The sequence below is a fragment of the Pygoscelis adeliae genome, unplaced genomic scaffold (assembly GCF_000699105.1).
Source record: "Pygoscelis adeliae isolate BGI_AS28 unplaced genomic scaffold, ASM69910v1 Scaffold331, whole genome shotgun sequence".
Taxonomy (NCBI): Eukaryota; Metazoa; Chordata; class Aves; order Sphenisciformes; family Spheniscidae; genus Pygoscelis; species Pygoscelis adeliae.
In genome coordinates this window covers 73158-94762 of record NW_008824037.1, presented here as the reverse complement: position 1 = coordinate 94762, position 21605 = coordinate 73158, and the positions used below count along the sequence as shown (strand labels likewise).

Here is a 21605-nt window from a genome sequence, read left to right as displayed (position 1 = left end):
TTCTGAAGAAAAAGAAAAATTAAGTTATGTTTGAGCTTTCAATCTAATATTCTGTTTTTATCCCCGACAAAATTTTGTAATTACAAATAATGCGTAATTAAGTGTAATGACTGTTATGTCAGTAGGTGAAAAGTCACTGTCAAGACTAACCACAGAGGCTAAAAACTGTCCTGTAAGGAATGTGGCTGCCTTTTCCATCATTTATCATTAGAGTTACTTCTTGGAGCGTATTTAGATGTTAAAAAAAAAATATATATATATATGAATTTGCACTTACATTCAAAACACTTGTGAAAGTGGGCTGTATTTACATGGTGAAAGTGTCTCTCTCGTTACAATGTATTAGTGGTAGTTACCACCAGAAGTTAACAGTTCGGTTTCTCAGAAATTGGGCGGGAGCTTTAGATAGAAATATTGTAGTTTTAAATACAGTTTTCAAAGAGGTAAGTGGCAACATGAAGCAGATGTTTCAGTCATTTTAACATTGACTACAGGAAAAGATTATGGTTTCCCTATTGATTTCAGAATTAAGGTCTGCAATTAACCTTTGGAAAACTTTCATATCCATTATTTCTAATTGGTATGATACTTTTGGCTATATTTAGGGCTATAGAGCAAGCTATATTTATGGCCACATACAAGTATCTATGCTGGGTATATTTGTGTGGCATGTTGCTTTTGGCTATATTTAAACTGGATGCATTTTGCTATCTTTTGTTGTCAAGCTAGAACATTTGATAACACAGTTGACAAGTAAAAATCCTGGATTAATACAGTAAATCTCGCACCATTCATTCGTTGACTAGTCTGGAATTTACTGAGTTCCCTGCACAATCTTGCCATTGTTAATTCAACAACTAAAATGCAGTTTATGGAAAATACTGGCTATGGGACTTATTAAAAGCAAATTTACAAATCAGCTCATCTTTAGCAGTTTCGTCTATCTAGAAAGGGCAATTGATTTAAAAACAAAAGACAAAGATGATTAAGAGTCATCTTTGAAGTTTCCCTTTTTTGTTAAAATGGGGACCTGAATCTGTTGTGCAAGTATGCCGTAGCACCGAAAGACACACAGATACTAAAATGAACAAGAATCTCTGCTAAAGAATGCCTGAACAAGTAGTGGTACAGTTTTATGTACTCCTTTCAATTTCAAGCTCTAAAGTAGTGCTGACAATCCAACAGCATAGCAAATACTGCGAATGGTGATGAGCCATGTAGAACTGCATTGTGATTCTTAAAGCACGTAACTATGCTTTTGTAGCTCTCACCACTAGGACTTACCTCAATGTAATTTTTACAGATTCTGAATCAAGATCCATATCTTCATATTTTTCTTACCCAGAATCTTACATGGAGTTACATAAGTTTAAAAAAAATCACCTTAACTAAATCAAGAGCAGCAAACGAGCAGGACTGCATGCTCTTTTATTACCTTCTGTGCAAGAAATATCCATTGTCTCTTCTATTCCATAGGTTCGGTCTGTTAAGTAAATAATTAAAATGAAATTAGCTATTTTACATTAGAGGAAAAAATATCATTATCAGCACCAATGCTTGTACTCAAAACCATCTAGCTGTTTAGTTACATTATGTTAATTTTATCTTTAGTATAATAATAAAGGAGAACACTATCAGCATCAATTTCAATTCCAGCATCAGTTTTTATAGTTTAAGCAATATTCTCTTACTTTTTCACAAAGCTTATTTTTGCTTTTTAGATGATCTTTCTTTACTCTGGAAAAATCTGCTCAGAGTTTGGTAAATACTGTAACCATACCAGGATAACTGTATAAATCCACCTCCTGAAATTTAGGAGAGTCCCATTTTGAAACCTCCCTATCATATGGATTGGAGAGGACATTTACTAGTAATAGTGGACCAAGTTCTTTTGATGTATCACAAGATAACTGCAAAATACAAACAGCATAATTTAACCGATACTGTAGGCAGATCAAGGATCATTTATTTTGCTAGCACACTATCTATCCACAGCATGCTAAATCTTGAAGATAGCTCATCTCCCTGCATTTTCCAGAAATCCTTATCAGCGATATTTAGTCTCCTTCTGTTCTGACACACCCTATGCTTGCAGCCTGATATGCTGCAACTTCACTTGTAAGGTTGTAGATAAGCTTGAAATAACCACAATAATTGCATTTGAAAGCATTAGAAATAACTACAGCACACTTTCTCAATACAATTTGCTGACAACGACTTTTAAGCAGCACACATTTAAATAGTTGTCTTGCCGTTAAGCTGCATAGACATTTTGGCCAGCAGTTGAGAGTGAACAATGCTGTGAGCAACAGCACATTTAGCTGCGTGGTGCCAGGTTCTTAATGATTTTCTATTAGCTGAGCACAACTTGCAAAGCATGAGCACTAACTGTTCAAAGGGTGAGAGCAGGCAAACATCCAGTAAAAGAGCGAAGCCCACATTAGAGATCACACAAAGATTTATCAGAAAGATTTGGTGTCCACAGCAAAAAGTTATATTCTGGAAACATGAAACAGACACTACAGCTATTCGACTTTACTGATCCATGTTCATTTTATCTTGCCACGAGACTTCCTTTCTACTGTCTTCTTTGGCTGGAACAAAAGAAACCAATTTTCCTTTTTAATCAATTCATTTTCGTTTGAATGAACGGAATAAGGCAAAATGCTTTGTTTGCACGTGGTAGATTCTCCTGTGTATTCTTCAATCTCTACATCTAATAAAAGTCATAATCAAAGAGTCCTTTCCTAATATTGGGGAATCCAAAGTCAAGAAAGCTTGTGCCCATTAGTTTTGTTTTTTTCTTTTAAAAGTAAAGCCATTGCAAATTATTTTACTTTTGATAGGCTACTTACACTTACATTCTAAATAAACTTCTGTACTGTATGTATTATTAAGGGTGGGAAATTTGAGTAGAAATATAAAGTAACGCAAGCAGAGATACACAATTCTGGAGGCAGAGTGCCTCTAAAAATGCTTTCTCTCCCAATTCGGCAATGCTATACCCCTGTATATGCAGGAGGAATGGAAAAAAAACCCAAGTATTTTTCTACTTGGCTTTACTTCAACACACCCTGAGACAGCAACAGTGATGAGCCACTTCCTGTTTTTTCTAGCAAAGCACAATGTAGAGAGCACTTTAGATGGCATTTAGACATTTACCATCAATTATACAGCCTACAAAAATCGATATTTTTATGAGCCTAGTTGAGCAGCTCTTACCCAAGAAAACAGAACCAATTGCTACCTCCTACTTATTTCATATAAAATATTTCATTTAAGCAATAAAATACAAACATTTTTGTTATTTCTCTGATAAAGGTGAATTAAATGATTTGCTCCTTGTCTAGACTGTCTGCTCTGATTTTTCATGGCTAGATTAGCAGAGCTTAAATCTGCAAGGCTATGGGAGGGAGAATTAATTTCACTACACATTGGGGAGGAAAAAAAAAAACAAAACCCAAAACAAAACACACAGAGAAGCCCTTCAAGCTACTGAAACAGAGCACACCAACAGGCAGCTCCATGGAACAAGTCCATCTTGAGTGCTCTGTTACCTTCAGGAGACACAGAAGAGCTGCCCAGCAGCAAGGGGTGCCATCTTCCAAACTGAACTCCTGTCTCCGTAAACGGGCTAGTGGTTACAGCCCAAAACCTTTCCATCATGTCTGCATGAGGAAAGGGCACGAGGTTGGAAGCATGCTTCCCACACATTCACATAGCTCGGGGAAGGTATCAAGAGATCCTGCAGTTTAAGAGAGCTCCATGATAAGGATTTTGCTTTTTCAACTGCAATTGCAAAGGTTAGGTCCCTTAGGTAGCTGATGACAATTAATAGCATTTGAAGGGTACCAGATTATGAATTCTCAGTAAAATCTGGAGTTCAATAGCTCACTTTATTAAATCAACACACCATCACCATCCATGGCTGAACTGTTTTTGTTTGATACAAGAGTATCTCTTTTTAAAAATCTCTCATTACTTATCTCTGCTTTCTGTACTATACTTGCTTTAAACCCTTCCATGCAAGGCAACAAAAGATAAAGCTTCTCTACAAATAAACTTTGCAGTTTGGTCTACACAAAAGAGAGTCAAACTTTACTTGAGTTTCACAGCAATATTCAGTCAGCTCAGGTTTACAAGCACCATACTATTAACACTGGAGTTACACATGCACTCAAGAGAGGCTTGGGACTGCAGAGTGCAAGAGCACTGGAGATTCAGTCTCATGGACAAGCTATTCTCTTATAACCTCTAGTCAACTATTCTCTTATGATCAAACAGAAAATCAAATTTATGAAGAAGTGGTTCATAAAGACTGGTTGCATACTGACTTGCCGCTACACCCGCAAAAAGGAAACTAACGCAATACTGTACCTGTGGCACTTCTTTAAGAAAGTCAGGAAGCTGAAATTCACCTTTATAGACCTGGAAAAACAAAAAACAATTTACTACTCAAAGCTAGCATTCACTACTGTTTGAAATACTAAATAGCTTGTTAAGGGGAAAAAAAAAAAAAGAAAAAGGATTCTTCTGGGTTATTAGCATCCAGTAATGCTAAAACAGATCTACCTAAACTGAGCACAACCTATTTGTAAAAGCAAGTTTTATTTATGAGGCTTGGTTGTCCGAAGTAGTTCTACAGCTGTACGCTCAGTCCCAGGCTTGCTCTGTACTCAACACTGACCTTGTTTGCATTAAAATGGCAGAACTCTAACTCATGTTACATTTCAAGCTTGCTCGAATTCTTAATTAAGTCCTGTGTAATCCATTCACTATGCTTTTAGAAAAAGATTTTTAACAGGATGATTAAATACGCTAAGAGTGAGTTGCTACAATATATAAACTTTGGAAAAGTAGGTAACAAATCTGTTGCTTCACATTTACAATCTTCAATAAATTAAGTTCCCTTTGGGCTTAATTACAATTTAGAATTAAAAGAGTCTCCATTTAAAGTCTTCTGAAAGAGCTACCTGTCATGACCTCATGGACTGTGTCAGAACTGATATACCAGCCACGCAACAACGAACATTCAGTTCTCAAACATTTATGTTTTACAGTTTAGAAACTCAAATGTCACATAATACAACATTTTCTGATGCATCATAGTATTTGTCACGTACAAAATATATATCATTCACGCAAACAGAAGTACCACACCTGAAAAACTGATCCCACCTTACTATGCTGTCGAAGGAAAGTTCTGTTAGTTTTCATAGAGTTTATGGAGACAATGCAACTACAATCAAAGTCTGGAAATGCTAACAACTTAGCTTTCAATTCTGTTAAAATGGTCAACACTCAAGGAGTGTCAGCATCTCCTACCCTATTTTACACATATCTATCCCTTTATTCTACATATCTATCTGGTGTAATTTTCAGGTTATAAGAAAGTTAATATATTTGCTTTAATCCTTAAAGATACCATTATAACAGGTACAGATATTTTACTAGCAATTTTCCCCAAGTATGCCATGCCAGACTCGAGTCACTCAGCAAACATACTGCGTGAGACCAGACACTTGAACTCCTTCCCCCACAGGCTGTAACCACACATCTGAAATCCCCAGCTCCTGGTAGGAGAACACAGAATTGGATAAGGCTTAAGGCTTCCTTTATGATTTTCATACCATTTAGTCATTAATTTCCTTTTCATCTACAGAAATGTAAAAAAAAAAAGAATCAGTGGGATAATCCTTTTCTATACTAATAGACACAGAGATTTAATAGCTTCATACACAAGTACAGAAGAGTTCCACGTACTAGTAGGGCTGTCAAAGGTACAGCCAGCAACTCTTATGATTATGAATTTCTACAACAACTGTAGCCTCATTACCAGCCTCAGTTCATGAGTTTGTCATCACCTCAATTTCTAATCTTTTAGAGCATAATATTACTTTTGAAACAACACTGTTTGGAGAAAGAGCAAGCAATAAATATCCTCAAACATACCAACAGCCGCACCAAACAAGTGTTTCCACTATCTGACCAATTAGGAAATAAATGGGCAGCATATTGTCTTCTCTCTAGAGGATACTTCTTAAAAGCTGTTTGTTTCTGAGATTAAACTGGAATACATTGGGGGAGGAGAGTATTCTGTATTTCCCCCCCCCCCCCAAAAAGCATACTTGGAAGGAAGAGTTTTACCATCTACTGAAACAAAAAGACTGAACACCCTAATGTCATGAGTTCTTTCTAGTCTTGTGTAGCTGTAATCATATAAAAATCAAAAGCCACAAACCTACTTAGAAAAATTCTGTAACGCCATAAAATGGAAGTGGGGCTACTCTAAAGCCTCACTCAGAGTTGCACTCCCTGGTTTGCAAATTGCGTCAAAGGAAGAAGATTGAGGAAGTCAAGGGATGCTTATTAACAATATCCATTTTCTCCGCTTTGCTATGAATAGATGACCAGAATATAAAGGCGTACTCATTTTGTCAATATACTGCAGCGGCCTAGGACTGCAGCTGAGTCAGCTCAGAATTTCCTGTCTGTAAAATGCCTCACCCCAAAACAGGCCTGAAGCGTTAAACCATATGACTCATGTGGAGTGGACTTAGGAGCTGACAGTTCTCATAACTCTTTATCACCAGGCTAAACATATCCAAACAACAAGGCCTCACTAAGACCCAACATGAAAGTAGGAATTATTATACACATACATTGCAGAACTCCGTTCCTTCCGATATTGCATGTTTTAGGTAAAATAGAAAGGCTGATTCAAAATGATAGGCACAGCTCATTTATATTCAGCTAGGGGGTACTGTCATTCCCATGGAAACCTTAATGAAAGCCACACTGGTCAAAAATTCAGCGTGTGGCTTACTGGAGCCGAGATATACTATAAATATTTATAAATGAAGGAGAATATTTCATATTTTCAGCTGTTAACTAAGCCATTAAAATGCAGGCTGTGTTCTAGAGAGCAGAAATGGAAGTTACAAATCAACAGTATTATCACATCAAAAAATGCTATAGAACAACCTAGGCAAGGTTCACAAGAAAGACATCTTTTATTAGACTAGTGCTGACATTGGAAGAAACAGACAGGTGGCTTCACCTTTTCTGGCAAATCACTGCAGTAATTTTCCGGGAATTCTTAAAAACAGTTAATAATGATGATGATGGTACATTGTGACCAATTCAGAACCAAAGTGACCAAAACCATGTTTGTCTCTCTGGAGGCCTGCTTCTTTCCTTCTCCTGCAATTACAACTTGGTCTAATTTTTTTATATATTATATTTATATATGTCTGGTCTAAAAATCTTACCATTCTAATGCCCTTTAGGAGCAAATGCTGTTCCTACAATCAGCATCAATAGTGGATAGTCAAGGGTATTCATTCATCAGCAATATTAAGAAAAATAATGACACTAATGTCATAGCCTGGAAAGGTAAGAAAATGTTTCAGGAGCATTTGATATTATAGTCACATTAAATATCACAACTCACACACTACAATATACAAAGGCAAATCTAACCAGTGGCAAGCCAAAGAAGATTAGGTTAAACGCACAAGTGTGCCTAATTTTGGTTTGGAACTGACATTATCTAGAATGCTGGTTTTGTCAAGATTGAGACTGCATAGAAACTGGTTTAAAGTAGTTCCAAAAACATAAGTGGTCCCTTTTGAATCAAAACCCAAGAGTCAACTGCAATCCAGAAATTCTGAAAACAATTACTCCATTTGCAGCCAAGGAAATTAAGAGGTTTCAGATTCAAAATTCTTTTCTGACCAATTTCTAAGTCTAAAACACATTATTCAGAGAGTGGCAGCAGAGAGGCAGAAGCAGGACATTGGAATGATTTCCAGTCTAAGCAAGAATTCAGTAAAATTGAAGAAAAATGGTGTTTACCATTTCTAAGGGAATTATTTTGCAAGTCCAAATGGATTTCCAAAGGGGGGGGGGAAATCTGAAATCTGTGTCAGTTTGTTGTTCATGTTGGCAGTATTCAAGCTGTTTTATTAAAAAAAAACAAACAACAATCTTACAGCCAAACCAAATGCATATTATTCTCAAAAAGAGATCAGAAAACAAGTTTCACATCCAGTTGTCTGAGAAAACCCATATAAATACACAAGAAAAACTTAAGAAGTGCAACCTCAGAAGCGTAACCTGTAATTCATCTTTATAGAATATTAAAGCACTCCTTTTCACCCACTTTCAAGCCTGGTTTAGAAAGAGTCGCATTATATTTAGTCAGTTCCAGCACACAGAGATAACGAGTCCTTTTGTCTAAAAGTTAGCCTGCAAGTAAGTGTACTTGGGCTTGCTGGATTTTTAAAACATCAAAGTTGCAGAGTACAAAGCTACCGATGTTTAATTGTCAAAAAAAAAAAAAGAGGGAACACTGGCAAAACCAGAACAGAGCCCCTTTCTAGAGACAATCCTTTACTGCACAGTACACGGAGGTACCCTCATCTTGCTCCTTCAGACTTTCCTCAACTTTTAAGGCAGCTTACAAGGCTTACACAATTCTTCACCTCTTTGTTGGAACTGCCAAGAAAGGGGACATCCGAGATATAAAAAACCCAGTAGGAACAACACAGAGGCAAGATTTTAGACAGGCCTATGAATGTCTGCCAAAAGACAGCTTGCAACCATACCTAATTTTGTGTTTTGTTTGTTAATAACTCTGTATGCCTTACTAGTCATATATATACATAGTTGGTTTAAAAAAAGAACAGATATTATGACCTCTGGAGAAAAACAATGCAGTTAGGAATCCACATGCTGGAAGAAACACTCGCTCAAGAGGGTATTAAACAAATTTAAAGGGCACTGAGAAAATCTGTGGTGTTGGTGGTCACAAGACAGATGAAATAAAACCCCCAGTTTTTGTTTTAAATATCAGAGAAAACGCCCACAAAGCCAAATGCCTTTATGCTTAACTTAACCAGTGTAAATAGAGATACACTGTCTTGAGCAGCCTGTCATTACAGCATACCTCCACAATTACACATCTTTGACAACACAAGTAATTATTCTCATGCATTAGTATAAATATACTTCGCACCCTTTATCATAGATTGTTTCTGTCTTTAAAACCTCAAATATAAAGTCTTGAAATCGTGACTGTCATGGACGTCTCCTGCTGTTAAGAATCGAGACATTTCCTCACAATTTAAAACAGGCACAAACCAGGAGTTAATAGAACTGTTTTTTCCTCTAGATGTTACTGCAGAAAATACCATCAACAGAACATAAAACAGAGACAGATAACAGCTCTTGGATGTGATTAGAAGAACCCACACATATTTAAACAGTCATGATGAAAACCATAGCTTTTCCTATAGAGTTGTGTATACTTCCGTCTGTCGATCTCTCCAGGGCAAGGAATGTAACTTCATGAAGAAGTTAAAAGAAGTGACTGGAGTATGTATTTCAAGCATACAAATTCATTTAGTGGGAAGTATGTGCCAAAGAAAATCTGATGTAATATGTTGCAGATGTGAAAGGAAGCCACTTAGCCAATCATAACATAACAATAAGCCAGTTTCTACTGGGCATAAGTCAGAGTCTTGCAGTTATGAGCTGTTCTCCACTTTCAGTATATTCTGTTGAACTGCTGACATACACTTTTACACAAACTCACAATATTGGTGAGGACATATCAGACACTCTTCTTATGTGGAGTGATTCTACTTTTGTAATTCATTGTACAGTGATTGGGCTACCAGTTCAGACAGCTTCGTTATTGCATTTTCTGCATCATTTGCAGATGAAAACTCCTTTTAGTTACAGGATGTTATTTTCCCTTATGTTCAGGATGTAGAATTTGTTAAAACTCTAGGGGGAGAAAAAAGTAGTCAGTTATGTATCTATGAGGAAGGGACCCTTGCAATCAAAACAAAATGAACAGACCAGCAACAGACTTACAAGAAAACCACAAGATAGTACAATTCTGCAGTCACTGAATAACTAAAGGTTGCCTCTATGAGGAGGTCACATGCAGAGATCTGCTGAATAGTGCAACACACTTCAGACCTTGTTCTCTCTGCTCTGCATTCCTTAACCGAGACAAGATAAAGCGTCATAAAAGAATATTGTCAGGCCTAACATAAAACAGATAAACAAAGAGTTAATGGCTTTGTTTATTGAAAACATCAGAAAAATCTGTTATACTCATGTTAGATTTGTACTCCACCAGCGCGGATACTGTCAGATGTCTTATTTCATAACACCACATAGCACTTGGAGACCAACATAAGAAGAGATGAAGTTAGCTTCACACTCTGTTACTTCCTAAAACAAAACCAGAACTAAAGATGACAAAGTACAAACACTGATTGCATCTTATTATTTTTGTGCTGTATTACAGGAGCACGGAAAACCAACCTAACCATTTTGGTGTCCTAGGCAGGTAATATTAAAGTGAAACCCCCAAATTTAGCAGAAAGCATTGTTTTCCTTGCATTACCTAAAAGCACATACAAAATGTAATTCAAGCATTGTACTTTAGCTGGTGAGAATCATCACTTTGTTTCCAGACTGAAGGAAAAAAAAAATTTAACCTGTACATATGCAAGTCACCATCAGAGGGACAGAAAAGGAGAAAAGAAGAAAAACACGAACAAGACTTAACTGCCTAGAAAGCTTCGGGGAAGCTAGTATTTTGCACCACACTAGCCATTGCCTTCCATTTTTCTCCAATATTAGCCCTTGTTTTAGGCACCCTTACACTGTCGGTTCTTACCTTTGGAACTAACAGCAGCAGCTTTGAAATTGCTGAACAGTATTTTCACTGTGGAGTATAAGTCTAATTTGTAGTCTTTTCCAAGAAGCGATAGATTTCGCTCAGTGCAGTGTAGTATAAATGCAGTTCTACAAGCAGCATTTAAGGACATTTTCGAACAAAGACATCATACAGTTTAAAGTTTGGGATTTTTTAAATTATCTTCTACAACTGGGCAATACACAGACTTCTAATCATAAAATACTGAACTGTCTGCATTCAAAAGAGGCTTTGTAGCTACAAGTATGTTTTGCACCCTGACCAGTTTTCGTATTTTCATTCCACTTATCTTTATGATTTTGTATGTACAGTATAAAAATGCTTTTAATCATACAAAACAAGAACTGTCTGTAACAACAAGAACCGATTTGTTTTTTTAATGTATCTGATAACAATGAACTAGATGACACAGTGTTGTTCCATCTTTAGGTGGAGCCAGAATCTCCCCTGCCAGTAATTTCAGTGGTGTTGGGCTTCCACCCCGTTGTTGCAACTTCCACAATCAATTTAAGCCAGCATTACATAACCCCCACAAAACTGAGAAACTCCCTCCCCCCCTCAAAACCACACACAAAAACCTGACCAAACCAGTCCTTCCCCCTTACTATTGCTTTCTCTTTGCCAAACAGGGGTAACCCTTCATCTGAAGGGCTAGCTCATGCCATTTTAAACTGCGACGCTATCAGAGTAGCAAGTGTCCGATAATTCAACATTATTTCAAGTTAGTCACTCTAAGGGGTTACTATACTAACATAATACAGTTCAGCTTTGGAAGTCTAAACTTTATCTGTTTTCAATGAATAAAATTCAAGTTCTGTTGAAATGCGGAGATAGCCTCCAATTGCAAACCCAGCTTATTTACACATCCTGCTGTATATCTGGCTTACTGTACCCGAAATGTGGAGATTGCCTCTAATTGCAAGCCCAGCTTATCTACACATCCAGCTGTCTATTACACATCTTGCTATATATCATGCTTGCTGTCACAAGAATCTGTCTAATGAGAAAGTATAGCGGTTTAGACTAGATTAGTAGTTGGCACAACACCTGAAGGAGCATAGAGCATACGCCACCACCTAAGGTGAAAAGTTCATAAGGAGGAAGACTTCGGGCCTTCCTCCAAGAGACCCCAGCCCGCGACCACCAGATAGCAGTGCGCAGGCGTCAGTAGGAGGAGAAATATGGTAATGGCTTATTTTAATAACCCCACCCCACTCCTCGGTAACATGATGAATATGGATCACGTCTCTATGCATATGAATGAATTAATGTCATAAATACCCTCATGTCCGTCCCCGCGGTGTGCAAGCTAGGAGGAGCTATCCCCCTTGCACCCGGCACCGTAGTAAACATACCTGCTTTATAACTCTTTTGGGTTGTGAAGTTTGTTTCCGCACGTCACTGTGCTCAAAGTTCTGAGAGACCAGAAATATAAATGTAATAGAACAGCTTCCAACACAAAGTGTGCGATAAACAGTTACCTGCAAGATTTACGTAGATTCTTACTATGTACTGAAGAGTAACTTTGGGAAGATTTTATTTGGACAGCCTCATCTCCAACAATATACCCACTACAAAACTCTGTGAAAGACTATCCCAGGTGAAGAAATTTAAAAAGAGAGCAAGAACAAAAGCAGCACTACAGTAATTTACAAATTCACCAGCTAAGAGTATGCATAACACAAAACTTGTCAAGTGCCATTCCTAAAGGCTGGAAAAATCTAAATAAATTTTTAATTTTTTTTTTTAAATAAATGCCCTCCTCTCCAAGCTGTAGCAGCAACAAATAGATTAGCACAGGTTCATGGAAGAGAAGGGGAAATGCACAGCACAGCATATGCTATGCCTGATGGGCAAAACACATCACCCTTCCCCCTCTCCCTCCCTCCCTCCCCTGACTTTTCCCAAACACCTTAAAATGTTTTGAAATATCTGTCCCCCATTCCCAAATAAAAACAAAATAAAGCCCTGGGGAAACCAAAACAAAGCATTTTTCAGAAGTGAGTCAGCTCCCACTGATCACCAACAAGAATATCAAGACTTACTCGGTTTAAGGCCAAGCTCAGTGGCCAGCATTTTGGCTATTTACTGTGCAAGATGCACGACGGCCAGGAAGGCTGGCACTTCTAGAGAGGCTGACGGGCCTGCTGCCCTGAGAATTAGGTAACCTAAGAAGCAAACTGGCATGGGAGTTGGGAAGCCTTAAATCTTGAAACCCTAGGAAGTCAGGACATCAACGTTTCCGCAGTCACAGAGGAAGACAGAGGACCCAATGGTCTGAGCAGGGATTTGCTGGGAACCAGCTGGGAGGAAACAAAGCAAAGTGACTGGGGAGGAATTCAAGCCCTCCAAATGCAAACTCAAACACTGATGTGAGCCGACGTTCTAAATGGCTCCTTGGGGTACACGACATTTTGACAGCCTCATGCTTCTCCATTTTCAAAAGGAATATTGTAAGTTTTGAAGATTAGCCATCTTTAATCCTTTTGCTTTTTTGGATTTTAGTCTTAATTCAGGACATCTCCCTCCTTTTATCTATACAAACCATATATGCAAAAGTAATTTTGTTAAAGAACAAGTGACTAGGAAAATATACACTAGGTACTACAATAAATAACAAAATTAAAATGCTATCTTGGGCTGTAAGTAAAAGTATTAAATTAAAATAGCAGTCAAAATATTAACAAGTGTTCCATATGCTTGCAATATTTGGATCAGCTATTATAACAGTAACCTCCAGTTTTTCACAGTTGTTTTTAACATTAGTAAACAAACTAATTATATTTCAAAGCAAACTTGTGAAAAAGCCTCAATATACTTTAGCTTTTTTAATTCGGCTTTAATTTTTTTTAAAGGTATGCTTGTGGCTTTATTACCTGAATTTCCCTCTTACATTTTGAACTCAAATAGATCTCCAGAAGCCACCCAACAGTAAGCGACTGAAATCCATACAATTTTTACAATTCAGACTGAGCTTGCCATGCACAGGTAGAAGGCTCAGGAAGGTCACCATACTGTAAAAACTGATTTAAATTGTATCAGTAAGAGATAACCAACGTTAAATTATTGTACTACAATACAAATTTTGATCTGAGTCACTGTTTTTAGTATGTACAGGTAGGTGCATGAGGATTTTGTTTTCAAGGCTCTGTGAAGTAGTATTGAACACTTTTTTTTTTTAAAGGGGTTGAATTGAGTGCAGAAAAGTTAATTTGTCTGTGAGCCTTTTTAAAACAGTAAGTACCAGGAAACCTATAAAATGCTAACCACTACCCCCACCAGAAAAGGTGGGTTATCTTTTCCATGCTGAGCTAACAACTATTAAAATAGTCAACCCGCCATCCTTTAATACACTGATCAACTGTTTAATGACAGTTTCCCAGGGAGGGCTTCTAAAAAGAAGTAACACAAAAATGTTTAGAGACTTCACAAAAAGCAATTTTTTTTTTCATTAGTATCTAGCCCATCAACATACCAACCAGTTGGTTTTTTTTTTAATATCAGAAGGCTAGTGGAAGACAGTCCTTTTAAATTGTTTAATTCAATTATTCCAATGATTACTTTGCTCCAGCAGCAAAAGTCACCTTCTTTTAATAAAGTATACATCCTCAAAAGAACAGAAGTAAAGAGTTAATTATTCTTATTTCAAACAATGGTAATGAGCTTTTCAATGGATACCTCCAGGGATAAACAGCTGTATAGCCTAACTACTCAAATTCCAACAACATTAAATTCGGAATAAAATCCTTAAGTTTAGGTTAATCAGCACCAGACCTTCCTCCATCTTTTGTTTGTTCTACAAAGGACAGCAAAGAAGCGGAAAATCTGACATTTTGATCATCTTGGGCCATTTTCCATGGGTCACTTTTCAAATTCTACCAAGTATTTGGTGTGTAATTTTGTGACAGAGCTTCTGCCAACCCTCATGTATAAAAAGCTGAGCTCAATCAAGTTTGATGCGCAGGAGAGAAAGCTAGCTTTTTTCCACTACTAACTAGTTCCCCAACTGTGATGATTCTCAAGAGGTTCAGCTACACACACCAAAGAACACAGCTCAAGCCTGGGGTTGGGGTAAAGGAGGAAGAATCAAATTTAAGACAAACAACAGGAGCCAGACTTTCAGTGCTCAAGGTCCCACAGAATTCTTCCTTCTCCCCCCCCACGGCAAGGAAAACATATTGCTAAGTATCAAAAGGTATTACAAACAGACTTAAAAAAACCAAAACCCACAAGACTCTTCCACTCTATAGTTTGCATCCATTTGGTCAGTAATTAAACACACAAAAATGCCTTACCCTCCTTGTGTTTTCCACAACTTTTTGATCTGGCTTTCCGTAATTTGGTGGATTGGCATAGGGATCATAGCCCAGTTTTGCTAGCATGGGTGCAATCACTGGCATATCTTGCAGGACATCAGCAGGTATCTTCCCAACCCACTTTGACAATGCTTCCACATTGACTGGCTTGATTACTTGGTCAGTAGATCTTTCAACTCTGTGGAGGGAGAAAGAAAGGTTGTATTTTGCACTCCAACCAATACTTGCTTCTTCACTAGCATTAAGACTTTTAGCTTGTTTTGTTGGGGTTTTTTTCCTTCTTCCTCTCTCAAAGTTTCATGTTTCTACAGAGCTGATGGAAATTTTACTACGTAAGGCTAAAATGAGAATAACTAGTACAACATTCATGCGTGATTTCCAGTTTGGGCTTTCACACAGAATGTGCCGAAGCAAGTTTTTTACCTAAAGACAGCAGTGAAAGCCAAAGAGCTGCTAAGTGAAAAGTATGCACACACCTACATATAAAGCTGTTTTCCCACTGGCATATTCCCACATTTGCCGTTTCATTGTCTTAAATGCTCTTAAAAATTGTATTCTAAATTAAAATCCATGTGCCATTTGTCATCTGTGACTAAACTTTTTTTTTTTTAAATGAGACCCCTATGGAAATGACAGAAAGATATAGACTGCAATAATATTTTTCAGAACCATTCCTTTTACTGATCAAGTGTTTGGTCATTACACAGTTCTTAAAGAAAGGCAAGTGCATAATCATTGCCGTGTCATATGTACGATATTTAGAAAAATAGTTGGCTCGTTGCTCATTTAATCAACAGTCCTAGAGTCACTTTCATTCTTGCACCCTCGTTTTTGTTGGTTTCTTCTTAAAGGAAGAAATCTGGCATCACTTTGTTTTTCCATGTTTCTTTTAGATTAGAAGACATACAACTTCTTTAATGTGTTTATTTCTGAAACAGGCCAGCAGGACTTACAACAGGCTGAGTAATTTAAAACTCTCCAAACTGCCTTCTGAACTCAGAAAAAGTGCACATGCATTTTGGATGTCAAGGTTCATCCTTCTTTTAAGGCAGATTAGAAATCAGATCTGTATATACAAGATGCCTAAAGGAGTATTTACATCTGCATTGCAAGTAATACCATAAGGTATGCCACTACATCAGTAGTTCCTGCTGGCTGGTTATACCTGCCTGAAACCTGATGCTGAACATACAGCTGTCACATCCACTTGCAGCTATCATCCCTCCCGGGCCTTATTTACATCATACAGAATTTTGATCTCAAAAAGCTCTACTACCCAGAAAACAAAATTGTTATACTTGAAAGTAACAGTACAAAGTATAACACCAGTACCTCACGTACACGAGATAAAGAATACCGAGATTCAAATTAATTCTCAAGCAGCTAATTCTTCAGAGTTATACAGTGGGCAGAATATGAGAAAACATCTTCTGAGAAAAATAAATGGAAGTTTCCTGAAGTATTCCCAATAGTTTCTGAGACCAGAAGCCTAAGCTAAAGTCAAATTGCTCTCAGGACTGACATCAGTCAACTTACAAGAGGAACAACTTTGATTACAGTTATCTAATTACCCTCATATGAGTCCCAGAAGAGGCTGAAGTATTGTTGCACATTAGACAAACATTAAATCAATAGTAAGAGGCATCCCATTCAGATGCATGCAATGAAAGCCTTAAATTACAAATTATGCATGCATGTCTGCCAGTCATTAACTCAATTTGATCTTAACACTAGTCTTTACCTTGTTAGTCTCTACTTGTCATCATAACTAAAATTCTTCCAGGACAGAGGAAGGAAGTTAGTCATACCATGCTGGAAAGTCAGTAACCTAAGTACTTTAAACACAATCAGCAAAGAACAAATCAGACAGGGAAACAGTCACCCATGGGGAAACTCTTGGCAAGCAGGTCCTTCAAGATTGCTGCAAAAGGTGTTTAATGGAAGCTGATGAGTAAGCACCTGACCAACAAAAAAAACCCTGTAAGACAACCCCCAGAATTTTCAGCCTTACTCTCTTCAACCATTTTCAGTAGCTCAAACTGAAGGCAGGAACTCAGAATAGGATTTTGTGACCAGGGAGTTGCAACCGAATTTCAGCCTTCCTGAAGGCTATTGGCCTGAGATCCCAAGTCTGTACAGCAAACTAAAAAGTCTGGGCATTGCCTTTTTGATCCTTCTAATTAGAAGATAAGCATCTGACTTAACAGCTATTTTCTTGCTAATTTCATGTGAAGAGTTGAGTTTCAGAAGTTCAAAGTGGCAAGGCAAGAGGACAAAGCACCACAACAGTCAGGAGTCCTTAGAACCATGCTGGCTGAGACCCTCAAGAAAAATTTATCACTAGGTGTTTGAAAAGTGTAAGATTTATGGTCTTCTCCCTCTCAGACAGAGCCAGCCAAGCCCAAAACCCCTTCACCAAAACTGTAGACCGATTAGACTGTTTAAAATAAGGGTGATACTGTGAGAACCAGGTAATGGGCTTGGCTAATAGTTTATTGGAACCCCAAAACAATGGGTGCTATACATCAATTAGGACCTAAATTAGTACACATACAAATACCTCATCCTGAAGTAAAAGCATATTTAAAATATGTATGTTTTGCCCCACTGTCATTTTAGTCTTTGGTAACAACAAGCTCAGCATGAAACGTTTCCTGGGGATTAATAGCTGGTGAGAGATAAGCATTTAGCTGCTCCTAGGCACCGATTCAAAAATGTACTATACCACATTTGGTCTTCTGTTTAAATGCTGTTCTGTCCTTTGAGTTAAGGTGGGAAGAAAAGTAAAACAATTCGTGGGAAAGATTCTTCAGACCAAAGAACGTCTGAGGAGCATGGGGGAAGACAGAGAGGGGATGGGAGGAACAAAGCACCCCAAAAACCAAACACAGCAAAACACGAAAACATACCAAGCTATATGGCAAATTTGATTATGTATGCATATGGCAAATGCTCCCTGGCCAGTGCTCTTCCAGGCTCCACTGCAAAACCACAGGAACAGTTCCAGCTTTGAAAGCAGCTGGTAGCATGGAACACAGGACTAACCCCAAATAATTCTACATCTGTACTAGAATCAAATGAACGGTATGTATTAAAAATAGTATATTCTGAAGTAATTTTGCCTGGACAGCTATTTTCATAATAAGCCTAATAAAAATTGCTATAAAAGGGTTGACATTTCATTGCATCAGTGGTCACCACAGCTGTTTTCAGTTAGGAGGCAAATGCCAGAGCTATATTAACAATACTAGTTATAGCATGTAGTCCAGCCATAATACGTTCCTTGAACAGCCACGCTGGCAATTACTTCAAACCACAGGTTTTGCGCTACTACAGACGCTGTGGTGCACATCCTTAAAACCCTTGCAGTGTTTCTCCTTGCAGCTGGATAAAAACCAAAATAAGGGGTGAAAATACTACGTAAAAATCAAACAACAGTGAGGCTAGGGCTGCATGAGCAACAGAAAAAGCAGGGCTTACTAAGCAAATGCAGGAGAAGAGAATAAGGCAGCCAACAGTTTCCGCAAATCAAAAAGCCAGGGAACAGACGGAGTCAGAAATACAGACTGTCTAGTATCTAATATTGCTATTAACAGACTATTGCATAAGAGTTTCTGAGTCTGGAATAAGAGAAAAATGGAGTCAGCTTGCTGCCTGAAGAATTCTGCAAGCCACTGGGTGGCTAGCTCATCTCTGGAAGAGAAACAGCCTGCATGCACAATTTAACTCTATATACAACTGAAAACAAAACACCTTACACTGACTGACCTACAGACTCATTCATCTGATAGAGATTTCATTTGGCAGAGTTAATTTTGATTTCAGATGAGTTAAAGATACATTCTTAAACATTCGCTTTCTGTTACCGGGCAACAACATAATTATAAAGACCTTTTAGCAATACTGCGATCTCTTTTTCGAAGTGTTTTTAAGTATTTCAAGACAAAACTCGTCAGATTTCTTTTCAAAAACCCTCCAACAGTTAAAACACCTCCAGGCATCTTATGTTGGAGCTGACTTGAGCAGGTGTCATGCCTCTGAAGTGGATACTGAGCCTGTCTGAAAGTCCTAAAGGTGGGTGGAAGATGATTGAGGCAGGTTTCTCATTTTCTTAAGTCTTTACACAGTATCACAGCCTTTGCAGATTATAATCATTGTTCATTCTTTGATTTCAGAGATTTTCTACCCTAATACTTTGCAGACAGCTAGGGAACTAATTTTATTTAGGTCTTCATACTCTCTCTACTATGCTACAGAAGCTAGGTCTATGTGGTGGTATTTTTTAAATGAACATCACATTTCAATACAGATGATTTGGTACTTGTGATATCCTCCTCCTGCCAGTAAAAATTGTAATCTAATTTCAGTATTCTGATTTTAACATACTACTATGAAACAGCCTGAAGCACTTGGTACCAGGCACGTGATAAACTAAAGCTCTGTGAGAAGACAGAGTTTAATAGACAGTGTTTTGAATTTCCTTAGATTATCTCTGAAGTGATCTTCAGCACCGTCCCTTTGGATAGTCAAGTGGGAGAAAGCTGCTAATCAGAACATGGAGCTCCACTGCTCCAGACTCTGTTGTTTCAGCTGAAAGACGACAGTATTCACTCTGTAAAGAGCACTCTCCTGTAAGCCTGAAGAAAAATTCTAAGTCATAAGAGAACAACATTGGTTAGAACCTGACCGAGAATTTAACAGCCATGCACATCCAAGGCCATAAAAAATTTTGCTGCAGCTGAGAACAAGCCAAATGCAACTTGACAGAAGGAAAACTAAGCCTAATGCAAGGTATATTTTGTTCAGCTGTCAAAATTTGATAAGCTGTCCGTGGCAGACTCTAAAGTTCTCAGTAAACTACCTAGCAAGCATCTTTTCAAAGAGTAATTTTTCTGGGCAGTTACCCCCTGCTCTGGGCAAGGACCCTCCAGACAGGCAGCTGTCCCTGTCCACAGCATTCTGCTGCGCACGAGAGTGCAGTGAGGAGCTGGCGATGCCAAAAGCAGGAGATTTTAACTGGTAGAAGGAAATGAAATTGGGGAATCTCAAGCTCCCCCTGCACAATTTCAATTAGTATCATATAAATACACAAAACAGACATCCAAGTTAGAGAATTTCATATCCACTGTTTTTTCTGCAGCCCTTGAAAGACTGAGTCACTGAAATCATTATCAAATTATAAAGGTCTCTTGCAACTGAAAAGAAAATCTTGCCATATATTTCAAGGGTATTTGATTAGATAAACACCACAGACATAACACTAATAAACCATTCTTTTTCCACTATTGCCAAAGCCTTCTGAAATAATAAATTACTTTCACATATCATCTCATGAGAGATAATAAGAGCATAAAGAATTCCATGAAGAGATTGAATTGAGGGTCACAAGAATACTTCCATACTCGTCTGCCTTAAATTTGAAAGTTTGATTCAAAAATAACCATGAAGCCACATCTTACTTTTGACAATCCATTTCCTTCGTTTTTAGAGACATGAACAAGTGTTCTCAACTCCTCACATCCCCTTCCACCAGATTTAGCAAGAAATGTTACTTGAAACTGTATTAATTCAGTAAGGCTGCTGACTTTTATAGTATAGAGGTCCATTAATTTTTAAAAACGCTAATCTGGGAGCTGTAAGGTAGTAACATTTTACTAGAAATGGCATTATGCATAGTTATTTTTACAGTACACTTAACAGAACTTGGCAACCACCTATTTATATCAGTAAAAGTGAGTTTACTCCCTCCTCAGCTGCCACAGTGAAGCAGTAACATGACACAGGTAACTAAAGAGAAGCTCGCATACAGATACAGCTTGCAGAGACGTACAACAGTACACTGCTTCAGGTTAACAATATCAGAAGGCTTCAATCTGCTAACGAACAATACCTCAAAAAAAGGTTGAGATGCTTTCTTGATAGCTCTGCGAACACAGTGGTGGTGGCTGTGTTTCTTCAGTAGGAATGGTGATGCGAAACCTCCAGATTGCAAATATATAACCATTATCTGAGTTTTAAGTTCTCTCTGTAGCCTCTAATAATTCTATGATTTACTTTAAATCGTATTCCCCTACAATATATTAGAAAATCCAGAGAGTCACTTCCCTAGGCATTAAATAAACAAAATCTCCCAATTTTTATTTCTCAAAACTGTAGTTTTAAAAAAATGAAATCACTCTGTATTCAACAGTTTGAGATGTCTCTACACAGCCCACATTGCTTGCTGTGCAAGGTGCCTCTGTTACTCAGAAGCACTTGGCCAGTGATGAATATTCAAAAAACAGAAGCCAAGGAATTTAACTGGGCATGCCTTGCTGCTGGAATAGGGCTTTGTAATCAATATTTTTAGAAACTTAAACAAGACAATCTGGTAGCTGTATCTGTCATAGAAAAAAAAAAGAAGCGGAGAGATTCAAATATTCACACCTTCCCCCCCCTAAAGACTAGCCAGCTTCCATATCTCAGAAGCTCCACTGTAAATAATGGCCAAGAAACCAAAAAGGGTAGTTTAACTGGAGAATTAACTAGTCTTCCCCCCTCACCCCTCTTTC

General features: G+C 37.8%; 1 protein-coding gene across 2 annotated transcripts in view; it reads right to left on the bottom strand.

The window, feature by feature from the left end:
• Positions 1-1435: 1435 nt before the first annotated feature.
• TPST1 (tyrosylprotein sulfotransferase 1) overlaps positions 1436-21605 on the bottom strand; it is a 21712-nt gene continuing 1542 nt past the window's right edge. Inside the window, exons 2-5 of one of the 2 annotated variants that reach the window (XM_009333431.1) lie at positions 15034-15232; positions 4378-4428; positions 2519-2594; positions 1459-1483 (exon numbers count right to left, since the gene is read on the bottom strand). In XM_009333431.1, the coding sequence (XP_009331706.1) occupies positions 2550-2594; positions 4378-4428; positions 15034-15232 (295 nt within the window). In that variant the 3' untranslated portion in view covers positions 1459-1483; positions 2519-2549. Of the gene's footprint in view, positions 1484-2518; positions 2595-4377; positions 4429-15033; positions 15233-21605 lie in introns of both variants that reach the window. The other variant, XM_009333432.1, reaches the window with a different exon arrangement.